Source organism: Rutidosis leptorrhynchoides, chromosome 1 (assembly GCF_046630445.1).
Source record: "Rutidosis leptorrhynchoides isolate AG116_Rl617_1_P2 chromosome 1, CSIRO_AGI_Rlap_v1, whole genome shotgun sequence".
NCBI classification, from domain to species: Eukaryota; Viridiplantae; Streptophyta; class Magnoliopsida; order Asterales; family Asteraceae; genus Rutidosis; species Rutidosis leptorrhynchoides.
In genome coordinates this window covers 477115282-477135411 of record NC_092333.1, presented here as the reverse complement: position 1 = coordinate 477135411, position 20130 = coordinate 477115282, and the positions used below count along the sequence as shown (strand labels likewise).

Below are 20130 nucleotides of genomic sequence, written 5' to 3'. Positions count from 1 at the left end.
TCTCGCTGGGTGCGAGTCTGTAAGGAGCACGAGCTATTGGTGCAGCTCCTGGTACAAGATCTATTTGAAATTCAATGGACCGATGTGGGGGTAATCCCGGTAATTCTTTCAGAAATACATCGGGAAATTCTTTTGCAATGGGAACATCATTGATGCTCTTTTCTTCAGTTTGTACTTTCTCGACGTGTGCTAGAACAGCATAGCAACCTTTTCTTATTAGTTTTTGTGCCTTCAAATTACTAATAAGATGTAGCTTCGTGTTGCCCTTTTCTCCGTACACCATTAAGGGTTTTCCTTTTTCTCGTATAATGCGAATTGCATTTTTGTAACAAACGATCTCTGCTTTCACTTCTTTCAACCAGTCCATACCGATTATCACATCAAAACTCCTTAACTCTACTGGTATCAAATCAATCTTAAATGTTTCGCTAACCAGTTTAATTTCTCGATTTCGACATATATTATCTGCTGAAATTAATTTACCATTTGCTAATTTGAGTAAAAATTTACTATTCAAAGGCGTCAATGGACAACTTAATTTATCACAAAAATCTCTACTCATATAGCTTCTATCCGCACCCGAATCAAATAAAACGTAAGCAGATTTATTGTCAATAAGAAATGTACCCGTAACAAGCTCCGGGTCTTCCTGTGCCTCTGCCGCATTAATATTGAAAACTCTTCCGCGGCCTTGTCCATTCGTGTTCTCCTGGTTCGGGAAATTTTTAATAATGTGGCCCGGTTTTCCACATTTATAACAAACTACATTGGCATAACTTGCTCCGACACTACTTGCTCCGCCATTACTCGTTCCGACACCATTTGTTCCTTTCGTTCTATTAACCCCTGGTCCGTAGACCTCACACTTCGCCGCGCTATGACCATTTCTTTTACACTTGTTGTAAAATTTGGTGCAGAACCCCTAGTGATACTTTTCACACCTTTGGCATAGCTGCTTCTGATTGTTGTTGTTGTTGCGGTTATTATTGTTGTTGGGATGATTGTTGTAGTTGCTGTTGTTGTTGTTGTTGTTGTTGTTGTTGTTGTTGTTGTTGTTGTTGGGCCGTTTGTTGGAGTTACGATTGATGTTGCGATTGTTGGGATAATTGTTGCGATTATTGTTGTAATTGATGTTGTTGTTGTATTGGTGATTCTTATCACCGTTTTCCTCCCACTTTCTTTTGACTTGCTTCACATTGGCCTCTTCAGCAGTCTATTCTTTAATTCTTTCTTCAATCTGGTTCACTAGTTTGTGAGCCATTCTACATGCCTGTTGTATGGAGGCGGGCTCGTGTGAACTTATATCTTCTTGGATTCTTTCCGGTAATCCTTTCACAAACGCGTCGATCTTCTCTTCCTCATCTTCGAATGCTCCCGGACACAATAGGCACAATTCTGTGAATCGTCTTTCGTACGTGGTAATATCAAATCCTTGGGTTCGTAACCCTCTAAGTTCTGTCTTGAGCTTATTGACCTCGGTTCTGGGACGGTACTTCTCGTTCATCAAGTGCTTGAATGCTGACCACGGTAGTGCGTACGCATCATCTTGTCCCACTTGCTCTAGATAGGTATTCCACCATGTTAAAGCAGAACCTGTGAAGGTATGCGTAGCGTACTTCACTTTGTCCTCTTCAATACACTTACTTATGGCAAACACCGATTCGACCTTCTCGGTCCACCGTTTCAATCCGATCGGTCCTTCGGTTCCATCAAATTCTAAAGGTTTGCAGGCAGTGAATTCTTTGTAGGTGCATCCTACACGATTTCCTGTACTGCTAGATCCAAGGTTATTGTTGGTATGTAGCGCAGCCTGTACTGCGGCTATGTTTGAAGCTAGAAAAGTACGGAATTCCTCTTCATTCATATTCACAGTGTGTCGAGTAGTCGGTGCCATTTCCTTCAAAATAGTCAAATGGAACAAGTTAATCATACAGAATATTAAGTGTAGTTAATAGTATTTCGTAGCATAATATGAACTCATTTATAAAAGCTTTTTCTTCATATTAGCGTTTTATAAGTTTAAATTCGGGTAGTACCTACCCGTTAAGTTCATACTTAGTAGCTAATATACAATTCAACTACTACAATTCTATATGAAAAACTGATTATAATAATATTTCGCGTTCAAACTTTTACACAATATTTTACAAACTTACAATACCGCTTATTTTACATATAAATGAAATATAGCACACAATAAATTTGATACAAGATGGTTGTGAAGATAATTCTAGCTAGTACACAAGTCGTTCAGCAAAGGCAATAAAGACACGTAATTCATACGTCCAGAAACAAGTCATGCATTCTGGTTTTACTAGGATTACTTCCCATCCTTGGTCTTGTGGAACATAACCGTTATGGCCGTTGATAAGACAGCGTGTTGTAATGTCGTCAAAGGGACGAGGGTTACGTAATGTCCAACAGTCCCGTAACAATCTAAAAACCTCATTTCTTACCCCAATTACCGACTCCGTCACTTGTGGGAACGTTTTGTTTAATAGTTGTAGCCCGATGTTCTTGTTCTCACTTTGGTGAGAAGCGAACATTACTAATCCGTAAGCATAACATGCTTCTTTATGTTGCATGTTAGCCGCTTTTTCTAAATCACGAAGTCCAATATTCAGATATATTGAGTCAAAATAATTTCTTAACCCATTGCGTAAAATAGCATTTGGGTTCCCCGCAATATATGCGTCAAAGTAAACACATCGTAACTTATGGATTTCCCAATGTGATATCCCCCATCTTTGGAACGAAAGCCTTTTATAAACCAAGGCATTCTTGAAACGTTCTTCGAATGTCTTACAAACTGATCTCGCCTTAAATAGTTGTGCCGAAGAATTCTGACCGACTCTAGACAAGATTTCATCAATCATGTCTCCGGGTAAGTCTCTTAAAATATTGGGTTGTCTATCCATTTTGTGTTTTTATACTGTAAAATAGACAAGAGTTAGATTCATAAAAAAAAAATACTTATTAATACAAGCAATTTTTACATATATCATAAAGCATAAGCACACTATATTACATATATTACACCACACGAATACAACTATCTTATTCCGACTCGCTTGTTTCTTCTTCTTCGGTTTTTGGTTCGTTTTGCCAAGTTTCTAGGGATATATGATGTTCCCCTAATACGAGCCGTCGTTTTCCACATTGGTTTAGAAAAACCTGGTGGTTTAGAGGTTCCCGGGTCATTGTTACAACTTAAGGACTTCGGGGCTTAACGGTACATATAAAGTTCATCGGGGTTGGAATTAGATTTCTCTATTTTTATGCCCTTTCCCTTATTATTTTCTTTTGCCTTTTTAAATTCAGTTGGGGTAATTTCTATAACATCATCGGAATTCTCGTCGGAATCCGATTCATCGGAGAATTGGTAATCCTCCCAATATTTTGCTTCCTTGGCGGAAGCACCATTGACCATAATTAACCTTGGTCGGTTGGTTGAGGATTTTCTTTTACTTAACCATTTTATTATTTCCCCCACCGGTTCTATTTCTTCATCCGGTTCCGATTCTTCTTCCGGTTCCGATTCTTCTTCCGGTTCCGACTCTTCTTCCGGTTCCTCTTCGGGAACTTGTGAATCAGTCCACGAATCATTCCAATTTACATTTGACTCTTCATTATTATTAGGTGAGTCAATGGGACTTGTTCTAGAAGTAAACATCTATCACATAATATCAAATGTGTTAAGAGATTAATATATCACATAATATTCACATGTTAAAAATATATAGTTTCCAACAAAATTTGTTAAGCAATCATTTTTCAAGTAAACACGGTCAAAGTCCAGACTCACTAATGCATCCTAACAAACTCGATAAGACACACTAATGTAAAATTCTGGTTCTCTAAGACTTACGCTCGGATACCAACTGAAATGTCCCGTTCTTATTGATTAAAAACGTTCCATATTAATTGATTTCGTTGCGAGGTTTTGACCTCTATATGAGACATTTTTCAAAGACTGCATTCATTTTAAAACAAACCATAACCTTTATTTCATCAATAAATGTTTAAAAAGCTTTACGTAGATTATCAAATAATGATAATCTAAAATATCCTGTTTACACACGACCATTACATAATGGTTTACAATACAAATATGTTACAACAAAATAAGTTTCTTGAATGCAGTTTTTACACAATATCATACAAGCATGGACTCCAAATCTCGTCCTTATTTAAGTATGCGACAGCGGAAGCTCTTAATAATCACCTGAGAATAAACATGCTTAAAACGTCAACAAAAATGTTGGTGAGTTATAGGTTTAACCTATATATATATCAAATCATAATAATAGACCACAAGATTTCATATTTCAATACACATCCCATACATAGAGATAAAAATCATTCATATGGTGAACACCTGGTAACCGACATTAACAAGATGCATATATAAGAATATCCCCATCATTCCGGGACATCCTTCGGATATGATATAAATTTCGAAGTACTAAAGCATCCGGTACTTTGGATGGGGTTTGTTAGGCCCAATAGATCTACCTTTAGGATTCGCGTCAATTAGGGTGTCTGTTCCCTAATTCTTAGATTACCAGACTTAATAAAAAGGGGCATATTCGATTTCGATAATTCAACCATAGAATGTAGTTTCACGTACTTGTGTCTATTTTGTAAATCATTTATAAAACCTGCATGTATTCTCATCCCAAAAATATTAGATTTTAAAAGTGGGACTATAACTCACTTTCACAGATTTTTACTTCGTCGGGAAGTAAGACTTGGCCACTGGTTGATTCACGAACCTATAACAATATATACATATATATCAAAGTATGTTCAAAATATATTTACAACACTTTTAATATATTTTGATGTTTTAAGTTTATTAAGTCAGCTGTCCTCGTTAGTAACCTACAACTAGTTGTCCACAGTTAGATGTACATAAATAAATCGATAAATATTATCTTGAATCAATCCACGACCCAGTGTATACGTATCTCAGTATTGATCACAACTCAAACTATATATATTTTGGAATCAACCTCAACCCTGTATAGCTAACTCCAACATTCACATATAGAGTGTCTATGGTTGTTCCGAAATATATATGGATGTGTCGACATGATAGGTCAAAACATTGTATACGTGTCTATGGTATCTCAAGATTACATAATATACAATACAAGTTGATTAAATTATGGTTGGAATAGATTTGTTACCAATTTTCACGTAGCTAAAATGAGAAAAATTATCCAATCTTGTTTTACCCATAACTTCTTCATTTTAAATCCGTTTTGAGTGAATCAAATTGCTATGGTTTCATATTGAACTCTATTTTATGAATCTAAACAGAAAAAATATAGGTTTATAGTCGGAAAAATAAGTTACAAGTCGTTTTTGTAAAGGTAGTCATTTCAGTCGAAAGAACGACGTCTAGATGACCATTTTAGAAAACATACTTCCACTTTGAGTTTAACCATAATTTTTGGATATAGTTTCATGTTCATAATAAAAATAATTTTCTCAGAATAACAACTTTTAAATCAAAGTTTATCATAGTTTTTAATTAACTAACCCAAAATAGCCAGCGGTGTTACTACGACGGCGTAAATCCGGTTTTACGGTGTTTTTCGTGTCTCCAGGTTTTAAATCATTAAGTTAGCATATCATATAGATATAGAACATGTGTTTAGTTGATTTTAAAAGTCAAGTTAGAAGGATTAACTTTTGTTTGCGAACAAGTTTAGAATTAACTAAACTATGTTCTAGTGATTACAAGTTTAAACCTTCGAATAAGATAGCTTTATATGTATGAATCGAATGATGTTATGAACATCATTACTACCTTAAGTTCCTTGGATAAACCTACGGGAAAAGAGAAAAATGGATCTAGCTTCAACGGATCCTTGGATGGCTCGAAGTTCTTGAAGTAGAATCATGACACGAAAACAAGTTCAAGTAAGATCATCACTTGAAATAAGATTGTTATAGTTATAGAAATTGAACCAAAGTTTGAATATGATTATTACCTTGTATTAGAATGATAACCTACTGTAAGAAACAAAGATTTCTTGAGGTTGGATGATCACCTTACAAGATTGGAAGTGAGCTAGCAAACTTGAAAGTATTCTTGATTTTATGTAACTAGAACTTGTAGAATATATGAAGAACACTTAGAACTTGAAGATAGAACTTGAGAGAGATCAATTAGATGAAGAAAATTGAAGAATGAAAGTGTTTGTAGGTGTTTTTGGTCGTTGGTGTATGGATTAGATATAAAGGATATGTAATTTTGTTTTCATGTAAATAAGTCATGAATGATTACTCATATTTTTGTAATTTTATGAGATATTTCATGCTAGTTGCCAAATGATGGTTCCCACATGTGTTAGGTGACTCACATGGGCTACTAAGAGCTGATCATTGGAGTGTATATACCAATAGTACATACATCTAAAAGCTATGTATTGTACGAGTACGAATACGGGTGCATACGAGTAGAATTGTTGATGAAACTGAACGAGGATGTAATTGTAAGCATTTTTGTTAAGTAGAAGTATTTTGATAAGTGTATTGAAGTCTTTCAAAAGTGTATAAATACATATTAAAACACTACATGTATATACATTTTAACTGAGTCGTTAAGTCATCGTTAGTCGTTACATGTAAGTGTTGTTTTGAAACCTTTAGGTTGACGATCTTGTTAAATGTTGTTAACCCAATGTTTATAATATCAAATGAGATTTTAAATTATTATATTATCATGATATTATCATGTATGAATATCTCTTAATATGATATATATACATTAAATGTCTTTACAACGATAATCGTTACATATATGTCTCGTTTAAAAATCATTAAGTTAGTAGTCTTGTTTTTACATATGTAGTTCATTGTTAATATACTTAATGATATGTTTACTTATCATAGTATCATGTTAACTATATATATATATCCATATATATATGTCATCATATAGTTTTTACAAGTTTTAACGTTCGTGAATCACCGGTCAACTTGGGTGGTCAATTGTCTATATGAAACATATTTCAATTAATCAAGTCTTAACAAGTTTGATTGCTTAACATATTGGAAACATTTAATCATGTAAATATCAATCTCAATTAATATATATAAACATGGAAAAGTTCGGGTCACTACACAAACAAGGTTGGTCATTTAAACCAAACCTACAATACACAAAACATTGCGCAAAAACTAACTAAACAAGAAGTTGAGCTCGCATATCTAAATTAGAAACACTTGCATGTTATGAACCCAATTATGCCAATCTATCTTTATTGCTCGACATCTCTTCGCGACCCATTTAAATGTTTTAACTTGTATCTCACATAATGCAACTGGTACGGTCCAATTTTTATTATTAAAAGTATTTTGGTTTTGGTTCCACCAAATGAGATACCCGGTAGCCCAAATAACCGCTTGCCAAAGTTTCGCACCCAAGTCCGACATCGCGACACTTGAAGATCCTTGAAAAATTTCGCTAATGCTAATTGAAGAATAGACTTTTAGCCCCCACCAATCGAACACTTTGGACCAAATCTCGAAAGCTTGTTTTTAAAAAACTAACGCGTGGTCAACCGTTTCCACATCATCATCACATATTTGGCAACGAACAGTATGCAAGTCAACCCCACGTTTATCTAATTCAAATAAGCTTAGAAGTCTCCTTTTTCTTGCTCTCCAAACGAATACATCAACTTTGTAACTCTCAAGCCGGAACAGCCTCTTGAACTTTTGATTAAATGGAACTTTACTCGCCTAAGGATCGAACCAAAAAGACGTACAAACACCATCGCTGACAAAACTTATAGTACGAAAAGGTATTAATACTTAACTCATTAAATTTGTATCGAAATGAATTGTATCGAAATGAAAATGTCTTAATTATATTGTAATTATCTAAAAAACAAAGTATAAAATAATATTTAGTAATAGTTATTAGATGATGAGGTAAAAAATTTGGTAAGTAAAATTTTTTTGAAAAGCTGACAAAACTTATAGTACGAAAAGGTTCGAAAAGTTAACTTAAAAAAAACTGACAAATACAAGTTTAAAATTTCTGAAATGATGAAAACCTTACTCTTTCAAATAAACCAGATTCATATTGGTACTAGTAGCGAGACACTAGGTAAAATAGAATAGATAGATATAGAAGATGTGGGACATTCTCGAAAATAGTATGCGTGTGTAAACATTCAATTGTCATATGTATAACCAAGTTTCCTCAAAAACTCAATTATATATATAACTGGGCCCATTTGCTGCTCAGATTATCAAAATGCTAATCTTTCATAATTAAGAGGTAGAGTATATCATGATATACTTGATATTAGATCATACATAAAAAATATTTAAAAGTTAATGAGTGAACAGAATTTAAACGATGGATGGAAGAAATCACCGAAGAGGTTGTAGCATTGCCAATCGAGCAAACTCAAAACAATCTACTGCCACAAGTTTCAGAGCAGGAAGATAAGCAGGGTAGAAATTGCCTTTTGAATTTTGAAGGTAATAATAGTGTAGCTTAATCAAGTAATTTTACTTATGTGTAAGTAAAGTACTAATATTTGATACACATCACCACAAAACATTAAAATTTCCACATTATTAATCACCTCAATACATTAATCTTGAAATGTTCTAAAATACGTTTATGGAAAAGGTAAATGATTGGAGTTTTGAGATATTAGGTAGTTTTGAGACGTTAACCGCCGTGAATTATGTTGATCGTCAATGAGATAAATATAATTATCCGATGTTATAATAAAATAATATAAATTCATTTCTAATCTGCTTATATTTAGATTTTGATTTTAAGTATGTCAAACAATGCCTAGTTGAATTCCATTATTTAGGTTTTTGTTTTTGTCTGTTGTTTTCTTTTCATTTCCTCTTGCTTTCCTTTTATGGTCTTTTTAAAAAGGACATATATTACTTTTAGTCATTTCCTTTACTTTTGTTTTGTTATCTTTCATTTCCTTCTTTTAAATGGATGAGTTAGAGTTGCAGAGCACCCACTAGCCACCGTACTGTCTCCACTACTGGAGATATGTGTGGTGTTTTTGTAACGACATGGTAATAGCAGTTGTTTCCAATTCCATAATTATGGGAGTAGAAACATACTTCAAAAGGTAAAAATAATCTCCACTTCTTACTTTATTATTGGTTCATAAAAGTAAATCCCTAGTTTAATTGGTTATATACATTTATTTCAGTCATTGGTTATCATAATTGTAATCGTACTTTGAATGTTAGATATTAACTATGTTTCATTAATATTTAAGTCAATTATTGTGACCATATGTTTAACTGTGTTGACATTCAATCGACGGTGAGAGACAGTCGATCGACAGTCCTAAATTGTCAGTCGACGGTCACTGCAAACACTATTTATGGGTTACAAGTTTCATTCTTAGGTTGCACACCTTACACATACCTTAGCTTCGTTGACTCTTTTTATTTCGGTCCCTAATCATCCCCTATACGAATAACAACTCTTAGTATCGATCGAATCTCTTGTAGATTTGATTCTTCGATCCCAAAGGTTTAAGTTTATTCGATTAAGCTTGCTCTAGTGATTTTCTCCTTTAGATCGAGTCTACGTTTGTTCTAAGATCCCTTATTGCGTCTACATTTATAATCTAATACATGAATTGACAAGTAACATATTTTCTCACATACTACTTGGAGCCCTTGTCATAGTTGCAGGATTTTATCTTGTTGTCATAATCAGACAGTTGTTGAGGGAGAGGCGAGGGAGGGACATACAGTGGATGGAAATATAGTTGAAGGTGAGACAGTGGAGGGAGAAGACATCAATATGCAGATACAGGAGTGTGAGATACGCGAATGCGAGATACAGAGTGTGAGATACATGATAATGGTCATGTAATCAATAATGCGGTAGATCTTCATCATACCCTCATGGGTGCCTTTATGATCACAATTGGATGCTTCTGCTGGTCGGTGTTCATGAATTTGTAAGTATGAACTTTCAACTTTCAGACATTAGTATAATTGTAATCTCATATCTAATATGATGATGTATCATAAATGTGCATGTGTGTGTTCTTCCCCCATAATATGTAGGTAGTTACACTAGAAACTTATCCAGCATAGTTAACTATTAGTACGTTGGTATGCTTGTTGGCGACGGTTGAAGGAGCACTTGTAACTCTGGTGATGGAGAGGGGGAATACACCGGCTTGATCTATAAAGTGGGATGCAACCCCTATAACGATAGTTTACAACATACGGAATTCAATATCTATTGAATAGAATTTTTTTAATTAATTGTACAATATCTAAAACTTACACGTCAAAAAGAAATATAAAGATATAAACTTGAACGTTCAACCCCACTATTTTTATTAGCAATTTATGCATGGCATAATATGTTCAGGTGTAGGGTATTATGTCTAGGGCGTAAAAATGAGATATTGGAGTCCATTATTTGTGATGACATTCAACTCCTTAAGCATGGTAATGGTAGTCGTTGCTGTTCCATATTTCTAGCAGAAGAAATATACTTGAAAATGTAAAAGTAATCTATATTCATCAATTTATAACCGTAAACATGAATACAAAACTTGATGAATAATATATGATTTTCTCACAGGCACTTGGAGCCTTTGTCATAGCTGCAAGGCTATATCTTGTGTGAGGTAAGAGTAGGTATATTATAATGTAGTTAATTTCTTGTTATCCTTTCATTTTCTATTGTTTTCTTTTCATTTCCTCTTATTTTTCTTTAATTATCTTTTATAAAAAAGACTCACATTATTAGTTTTTAGTCGTTTTTTTTTTTATTTTTGCTTCGTTTCCTTTCATTTCCTCCTTTCAAATGGATAAGTTAGGGGCGGGAGAGCACTAACTAACCACCATACTACAGTATTGCCACCACTGTTTGTGGCGGTGTTTTATGACTATTTAAGATTTTTCATACCAATACTTTCTACTTTTTTATAGCAAAGAATTAAGAAGATAAAAAAAATTAACACTTTCACTTTAAGTGTGTGTGAAGAAACTTATAGTAGATTTTCAATTGAAAGTTTACTTTGGTAATTAGATTTTATAAATTCTTTTAAGATATTTCGTTAAAGTAGTTGTTATGAAATGACAATATAAATGAAAAACATAAACATGATTAATAATCAAATTACGATTTTATATATTATTTGAGATTATATATTTTCGAAGAATTTCGACACTTAAATTAATGATAAAAATACTCTAAGTTTATTTACAAGACAGTAATCTCTATTGTCTTGTTCAATTACCGTACATTCTCTATTATTTTTATTGCACTTGCACTTATAAAGCAAACTCTTGGTTGCGACTTTATAACTACTACTACTACAAAGCTTGAAAACTTGTTATTTATTAATATTAACATTTAATATATAATTATAATGATAAATTATATAAATTATATAATTATCGAGTTAGTTATACTATTGGTCCATGTGATTTACACAAAATTATACCGTTAAATCCTATCTTTATAAAACTATAACGGTAGTCCCTATGGTTTTTAAAACGCATGTCACTAGTCATATATGTAATGTCGATTAGTTTATGTCGTTAAATAAATACATGTTCATTGCACATGATGGGCAATTAGGTAATTTTATATATACCAATGTAGATCTGCGAAAACAAACATAAACAATTAACTCCACAACGATTCGTAGCAAAATCCATGCAAAAAAGAATTTTTCAATTGTTACCGAGTTCGGATTCAATGCAGATTCAGGTCAGTTTGATTTGAAGATTTATGAAGTACATAAAATAGGAAATTGTGTGAGATATGACCGGAGCATTTAGGTCACGCGTTTATTATTATTGTTATTATTATTAATATTATATTATTATTATTAATTATACTATTATATTATTATTACTCCTTCCGTCTCAAATCTATTGTCCACTATTTCTTTTTAAGATGTACCAAATTAATTGTCTACTTCTATAAATGGAAGAGAATAATATGATAAAGTTCTTTTGTGTCTCTACTTTATATATGTAAAAAAAAAAAGTGTGTTTATTCTTTAACTCTGTGTTTTTTGTCTAGAGACAATAGATATGAGATGAAGAGAATATATATCATCATCATCATCATCATCATCATCATCATCATGGGTTTTGACCCGGTCCAACCTCATTCAACCCGTTTGGACCTGACCCGTTTGACTCATTTGAATTTTGAGACTCGTTCGACTCACGACCAGTTTTGATCCAAATTCATTTGAGTCTCGCTCCAATATGACCCATTTGCCAGGCATCGTCCCAAGTTAGATAAATCATAAATTATTGAATGATTCACATTCTTGAGCCTATACCAAGTCTCGCGCAACATTTTGAAAATCACGATCACTTTGCCATTCCCATTCCCTCTATTAACGTCAATGCTTCTTTGACATACCTGTTTTTGCATTGTCTCGCTTGGACTCTTCAGATGCTGAGATCAATTATCAAACTCTTGGCCAACTTAGCTCGTGCTAAAGATCCCAAACATTGCATTGCATTTACTAATGACAAGTGACTTTTGATTTGCAACTTGTTTGCCCTTTTATTTTCTTTTCAATGTAATCCTTTTGTGAGGTTTGTAATTCGTTAATGTTTAATTAAAATTTAGTCATCATTAATGTCAAAAAAATTTAAAGATCGATCGTCAAAACTAGGAGCGTAAATTAGCCGAGCTATTCGAGCTCGACTCATTAAATGATCGATAAGTTTGAGATTAAACGAGCTCGAACCCAAGTTTAAACATATTTTGAACATCGTTAAGTAAACGAGCTCGAAAACACCCGCGAGCTTAAACGAGCATTCCATTTATATACATTAATTATTAGTACTATATCATATAATTTTCAGTTATAAAATAATAACTAGTTGAATTCGTAGCGAGTTCAAGTTTCTGTATACTCAAGCTCGAACTTAATATATTAGGCTTAAAACAAGCCGAGCTCGAGTTCTTTGAATCTAAGACATGTGAAGCTCGTGCCGAGTCAGACTCAAGCCCGACTCGGCTTGTTTACATTCTTATTTTATTTTATTTTATTTTTTTAAGGCAAGTTGTCAGCATCGCCCAGAGTCGAATTAGCCACTTTCGTAATCATTTGCCACGCACGCACGCGATTTCGGGGAGGAAACCCGAATCTCATTACAGGAACCCGATCATTAAACCATCATGAGGGGCAGACGGAACCGAGTTTGAATCCTGAATATATCCGGGAGAAAACCCCCGTCAATCTAGAGCTCCATATTTCAGGCAGATTAATTAAAAGGATACGCTGAGCGAGACTCAAACTCACGACCTTAACCTCAACCTCAAACACAAAGAATGGGGATACCACAGCCGAAGTGTGGTGTTTGTTTAATTCCTTATTAATTCAAAATGCAACTTTTTGGGTTGCACACCATCATTCACTTTTATTTTTTAAAATAACATTCTTCATGTCATACATTAATCACCAGGATCAGGAAACACATTACATTACACAAAACAATAAATTAACAACTAATTCATGAGTCCTAGCTCGATTTTCTGGACAGTTGGAACGTCGGTCTTGAACGATATAGCAAGCACATTCTCATCAATACCAGCAGTGAAAACAGATTTCGGCACCGAAAGTAGCCCCCCATTCGCACTTCCAAATGCAGAAACCGCAATTGCTGACTGATTATGGTTCCTGTTATACTGAAAATGAACAAGTCCTTTTGGAAACACAAATATATCTCCTTCTAAAAGCGTTTGGTTATACAACACATTCTTGGTGTCAACAAATCCAACTTCAAGTGTACCCAAAAGTACAATTAATAGTTCAGCTGCACGAGGGTGAGTGTGAGGTGGGTTGACACCGGCTGGTGGGAACTGGAGTACTGCGTACGACACACTTTGACCTTCTAAAGCCGGGAATTGGATCATCGAAGCTTTAAGAACAGTGAAGTTTTTAGGATCTGTGTTAAAGAAGCCGTTGAGTCCACTGTAGGTGAAGAAACTTGCGTTAACAGCACTCGCGTTTGGGGTGATGAAGTCGGTCAAGATATCAGGATCATTAGCTTGAGTTGTTGTAGTAATGGCTAGAACCAAGGTTACTGCTAGTAGAAGAATTGGACTCGTTGATGATTTAATGGCCATGGCTTAAGTTTGTGTTATTGGACGATTTAGTGCCTTTGTTTGAGTTTATATATAGGTTACTAACAATTAAAAATGATAGTTGTTAAGGGATATACGCGTATATTATAGGAGTTACCAATTGTTGTTCACGTCGTTTTGAAGTTTATTCTAAATATCCGACCAAGGTTTAGTACAAATGACAGCATACACGTTTGAGATTTCAAAGTTTAGAACATAAATAAATCACATAGATGTAAAGTATAATAGAATAGCTCACTTTATTTGGCGGTTCCACCTTGTTTTCATCTACAAGATATGTGAAGAAACCAAGGATTCACTATATTTTAAAAAAAATTTACGTAATTAATTTATTTTGATTTAACATTTTGTTATGGTCTAACATTGCATCCGATTCATGCTTCTGCTGAGGATCGATTTACGTGGATGGAGTCTTGGAATGGACAAAACTTCAAAAGACAAGCCTCAACGGTACGGTATCATTCTTACTTCACTTTAGTGGATTTGACATCTCAGTAATGATATCTGATCAAGCATATTTACAACAAGGGTTGAAAATATTTAACTCTCTGATCCGTTTACTATGAATAAATTTAGTGAAAATAAAGATCTCGCGAGGGTGGTTAGAGGCTGATGGTCGACCGATGAGACGGAGTCAATCGACGACAAGGGAAAAACCCTAGATAAAACCCTGACAGTGATGAGAGACGAATATCGTATCGCATAGATCGTAAGAGGTGTCTTTAGAACCAGACCAAAGTGTGAGATAAAATGCAAACCTGATAACCTAATCCTATCAACAATATCTTTTTGGTTCAAGCAACATCTGAAAAAGTGATGTTTTTGATAACATCGGATTTATTTTGGTTATCATCTACTACTAGAGTTTGTATTATTATCAAACAAATTACAATATTTTTTTTTTTTTTTTTTTTTGCGAAAAAACTAAAACTTTCATACCAAAGAGACTTCAACATAAATTGAAGCCTCAAAAGAACATACAACTAAAGAAAACCGAGCTCAAACAACAATAACAAAACCTAACCGAGCTCGCACGAGACAAAACGAAAAATGAATACACGAAACATAGACAAACAACAAAAGAAGAGAGTGGTCAAACAAACGAAGGACGAAAGAATAACAACCATCTCCATCGCAACCTCACAACCGCACAAAAGGAAAAGTTAGGCGTCTTTGATGAATTCCCCGAATTTCTCCCTTTCAGCCCCTTGAACCCGGCGTATTCTTCTTGTTTTCTTCTCCTTAGTCGGTTTCATAATTTAGCCATTTATTAGCCATAATTCAGCTATCATCACTTTCTTATAATTATTTTATTCTTCAAAAGAAAATAATATTTAATCGTGTTGCAACATGCGAGCTTCGTAACTCGTTATTCTTAATTGGTACTCATGACTTATGTAGCTCCTTCCTAGTATTTTTCAATAAAATTTACTTTTACTTTTTAAGAATCGTACCATATTTAAGTTTTAAAACTTCATCGAATATATATTCTATATAGTCTAATAAACCTCTAAAATGATGACATCATCATTAAGCTAAATTACTCTTTACTTTTCATAATGATGTCATAATTATATATTAATTTAATTAAAAAAATAATACAAAATCTTTTATAAAAGGAAATTAATCTCTCATAAATTGTAATTTTATTTTTCTAAAAAAATTTTAAAAGGCATTTATTATTATTATTAAAAATATAAATATAAATATAAATATTCAACTTTGAGCAAACTTTATGTTTGTAAAATCAACGACAAGTTTCTTAGTCGGAATCTGGGGTTACACGGGCCAATAAACTAAATGACTTTAACATTTACATTCAATTAATACCTAAAACATATAATTAAACTGTTTCGTTTAAACAAACTCATGTTTTCACGAGTCATTTCACTAGTTAATTGAAAAGTATAAATATTTCTTTATTTAATATCTTCATTCTTTATATAATTTTAGCATTAGTGTTATTAATGGCAATGACTTATTATAAATATGAAATTAATTTATATATAAAATGTTAGACGTAGTCCTTAAACTACGTTTATCAATTTTTTTTAATTGTATTTATTCAATTAGGTGGATACTTCATTATATATATATATATATATATATATATATATATATATATATATATATATATATATATATATATATATATATATATATATATATATATATATATATATATATATATATATATATATATAATAGGATCATAATTAAGAGGGAAGCACTTTTTTTGGGAAGGGGGAAGCAATTTTTTTTTGTTTTTCGTTTTTTGAAAAAATTTTGTTCACGAACATTATAGATTAGATGAAAATATGAACATTTAAAAAAGACACTTTGTGATGAATGTCGTTATTTTGACGGAAAAACGCTCGAAGAAAAAAAATAAAAACATTCAATGCATTGAATGTTTTGCTGCTGAGTTTATTTGCATCGTTTTGTTTTCATCTTATGTGAAGTGTTTTTTTCTAATTTAGCCCGATTTAGAGTTTAGGGTTTAGGGTTTTACTCCGTAAACCCTCAACCCAAAACCCTAAACCCTAAACCCTAAACTCTAAACCGTTCGTGTTAAAATATTTAATCTAAACCCTATTTCCTAAATAAGTAAGATGAGAGAGATGAGAGAGACTAGAGAGAGAGTGTGGAGAGTGAGAGCGGGTAACGGCGGAGGCAGAGAGGAATACCACGGCGACTTCAGGCACCAACACAAGGGTTCAAAAGGCAATCAACTAACATCGTACATGTTCTTCCAATTCCCGAATGATTGGGGAGTGATCGATTTCTGGAAATTATTCAAACCTTACGGGGCATTAAGAGATGTCTACATAGCTTCCAAACGACTTAGAGATGGACAACGGTTCGCTTTCGTTCAATTTGCAGATGTTGACGATGATGATCATCTTCTTTCAAAACTTGAGAATGTTCGAATAAATGGTAACCCAATAAAAGTTTTCAAGGCAACAACTAGGGGTCCCAAACCAATCCAAAACAACCTTCGTGTTCCAAACAACAACCAGTCAAAGAAGATTCCAGTAAGCAATAGATTCAACGATGGTCGTAGGTTTAGTGAAGTTGTAAGCGATAATGAAGATTTAAGATCTCATCTGAATGCGAAAAGACTTGAATATCAAGAAGGAACAAAGGATTTAAGATCTAGATTAAATGAGAAAAAAGAAAAAGGTCAGAAGTATGAAATGAATGAAGAGTTTAAAACCAACAGGAAGTTGGAAGAAGTAGAAAAATGCATTAATATCCCTGAGAACAACTCCAACAATGAAGCACTTTCAGGTGCTGTTCTGTGCGAGGCAAAAAGCTACAAGATCTTAAAAAACATTCAAACTCTATGTGTGGAGGAAGGATACAATCATCTACAAATAAAACTTCTTGGTAACCTAGGCTTGTTGATTATTTTTAAGTCAAAAGAGTTAGCAAGTTTGGTCATTACTCAAGAAGATCATCCTCTAAGGAAGTGGATACACAAAACACAAATTTGGGAGGATGATTTTTGGCTAGAGGGTCGTATGGTCTGGCTAAAAATCACCGGAGTTCCGGTTCACGTTTGGAATAGCTCAACATTCATGTCTATAGCGGATTGGTGGGGGATAGTCTTTGAGTTGGATAACTGTTCATTGGAAGGTAATCAGGTTCTTCATTATGGCAGGGTTTATGTCAAACTTCGCAATCCGAAAAAGGTTAATTATTTTATAAAGCTTGTCCATAAATCCAAAACTTATTTCATCAAGGTCAAAGAAGAAAGAAAAAGGTGGGTCGAGTTTGATTCGGACAGCGAAAGTGAAGATGAATGTGATGTAGTTTATTCAGATTCAGAATCAGTTGAGTCAGATGAAGAATACATTGATGACTCTTTGTTTCCGACTGATGATGAAGGAGATTATGAACTGTCTGACTTCAATGATGATGACTACAATCGTTCAGATGAAGACCCATTAAGTGATTTCAAGGATAAAAGTCCAGATACTTCTCCGATCGCCAATGATAAGGAATTTTTGGCGACTGAAAATTCTCCGGCAGAAGATGTTGAGTCAGGTTGTGTTGGGGTTGGAAACCAGTACATGAGTAACGAGGAGGTAGTAGCAGAAATAGTCGGGGAAAGTGTGCAAAAGTCGAGTTCCAAAAAATCTCCATTGGTATCTCCAAATCCTAAGACGACTAGTAATGATGAGTCAAGTGGGTCCTACCCTAACCACAATAATGTTTCAGATATGGAAACAAGGACCAACGTCCATGAGTACAAAGGTACGGCCCAACATGAAGAGGGAGAGACTGGGCCTGTTAATATTCCTGAATTTCACTCTGATGGGCCAAGTAATAGAAAAAATAAAAAGAAGCCCAATAAAGTATCACCAAGCAAAGAGTATTCCTACTCCATTAAAAAGTGTTAAAGAGCCCAAGAAAGGTAATAAAAAAGATCCCCCCCCCCAGGCCATTCTCTTCTTCGCGTACGGCCTCCAAATCATCTGATATTTCCTTCTATAATAACTGCTACTTAAGAACAATTGGTAATTGCAAAGCATCGACGAGAATCATGAGAATGAAACGAATGGCAAGAAAAGGTATTAATCTTGAAGACTCATGCAAATGTAAATCGTGTGGGGTCAAACCTAGACGTACCTCCAAATCAATTTCAGCCAATTCAAATTCAGAACATTCGGTGGGTATACACAGATCGCACATTAGCCCTATTAATAGTGAGGAGGTCATGGATTACGGGCAGCAAATCGGATTGAGGTGGAATACCCTCAATCCCCGGTAAGTGTCCCCCTTGTTTTCTCTTGTTTATGTATTGTTTTTCTATGAAGATTCTTACATTAAACGTTCGCGGTTTTGGGGTTAAAGGGAAATTTGGGTGGGTTAAATCACTTTGCTTTAGTGAGAAGGTTGATATAATATCATTGCAAGAAACTCGATGTAAAACTGTTAATGTTAGGTGGGTTAATAATCTCTGGGGTAATAATGATTGCGGGTTTATTCAAAAAGAAGTAGTTGGTAAATCGGGTGGGATGTTATTGATTTGGGATAATAGGTGTTTCAATGCTACGGTTAGTATTTGTGCAGATTTTTTCATTGCAATAAAGGGTAGGTGGGTTGTCTCGGGTAAGGAGTCAATTATAGTCAACGTTTATGCGCCCCACAATGATGTGTAACGACCCTGGATTTTCCAATGTTTACCTATTAATATTTAATATTAATACTTGTGATTAAATGAATGTATTGTTTATGTACATTTACTTGTTACCGCGATTAACCTTGAATGTCCGAAACGTCTTTATGACACACGAACTTTCCACGAATAATATTTTTAAATATCATTTACATTCATGATTAAGTTTTATTAATCATTTTAATTAACTAAAGTTACTAGTTAATTACTTGAGCTTTTATTGGATTATTATTTATTTGGACTTGGGCTTATTTATTTAACTTGTTACTTACATACACACTTGGGCTTATAAGCCCACTCTACTCACCTTAATGGACTTAGTTAGCCCATCACTCATGTAAGTATCATTTTAGAACTAAACTAAATGGATTAAGTTGTATGGAATCTTGTTACATAATACTTACACATCTTCCCCATGAAAGCACCCCATATAACCAACTTTTGAAGCCTTTACATGTAAGAACCTAGTGGACTAATCCCTCCCCCCTTGGAACCCAAAAACCATCGACATACATAGAGTGTGGAGGGAGTTTGTTTCATTTTTTTTTTGTATTACTTCAAGCACTAGCTTCATTCACTTTTACACACACTAACTTGCATCTCATTTCTTCCTCTCATTCTCTCTCAAATATTATAAGAACAAAGCTTCTTTTTCTCCCTAAAAACCGTAACATTACACTCTCATCATCATCAATCTTTGTTTGATTTTTACTTGTTCTTGTTATGGTTTATTTACTTGTCTTTGTTAGTTGTTATTTACTAGTTACAAGAATCAAACTACCTA

The 20130-nt window shown here is 33.8% G+C and overlaps 1 protein-coding gene across 1 annotated transcript; it reads right to left on the bottom strand.

Moving 5' to 3' along the window:
- Nucleotides 1-13522: 13522 nt before the first annotated feature.
- On the bottom strand, nt 13523-14143 carry LOC139839840 (germin-like protein 9-3). Its single transcript, XM_071830015.1, has one exon. The coding sequence runs from the start codon at nt 14141-14143 to the stop codon at nt 13523-13525; it is 621 nt and encodes a 206-aa protein (XP_071686116.1).
- Between the last annotated feature and the right edge of the window lie 5987 nt (nt 14144-20130).

What these genes read in the sequence shown, in the direction of transcription:
- LOC139839840 (XM_071830015.1), bottom strand. Translation starts at nt 14,143, where the DNA reads ATGGCCATTAAATCATCAACGAGTCCAATTCTTCTACTAGCAGTAACC.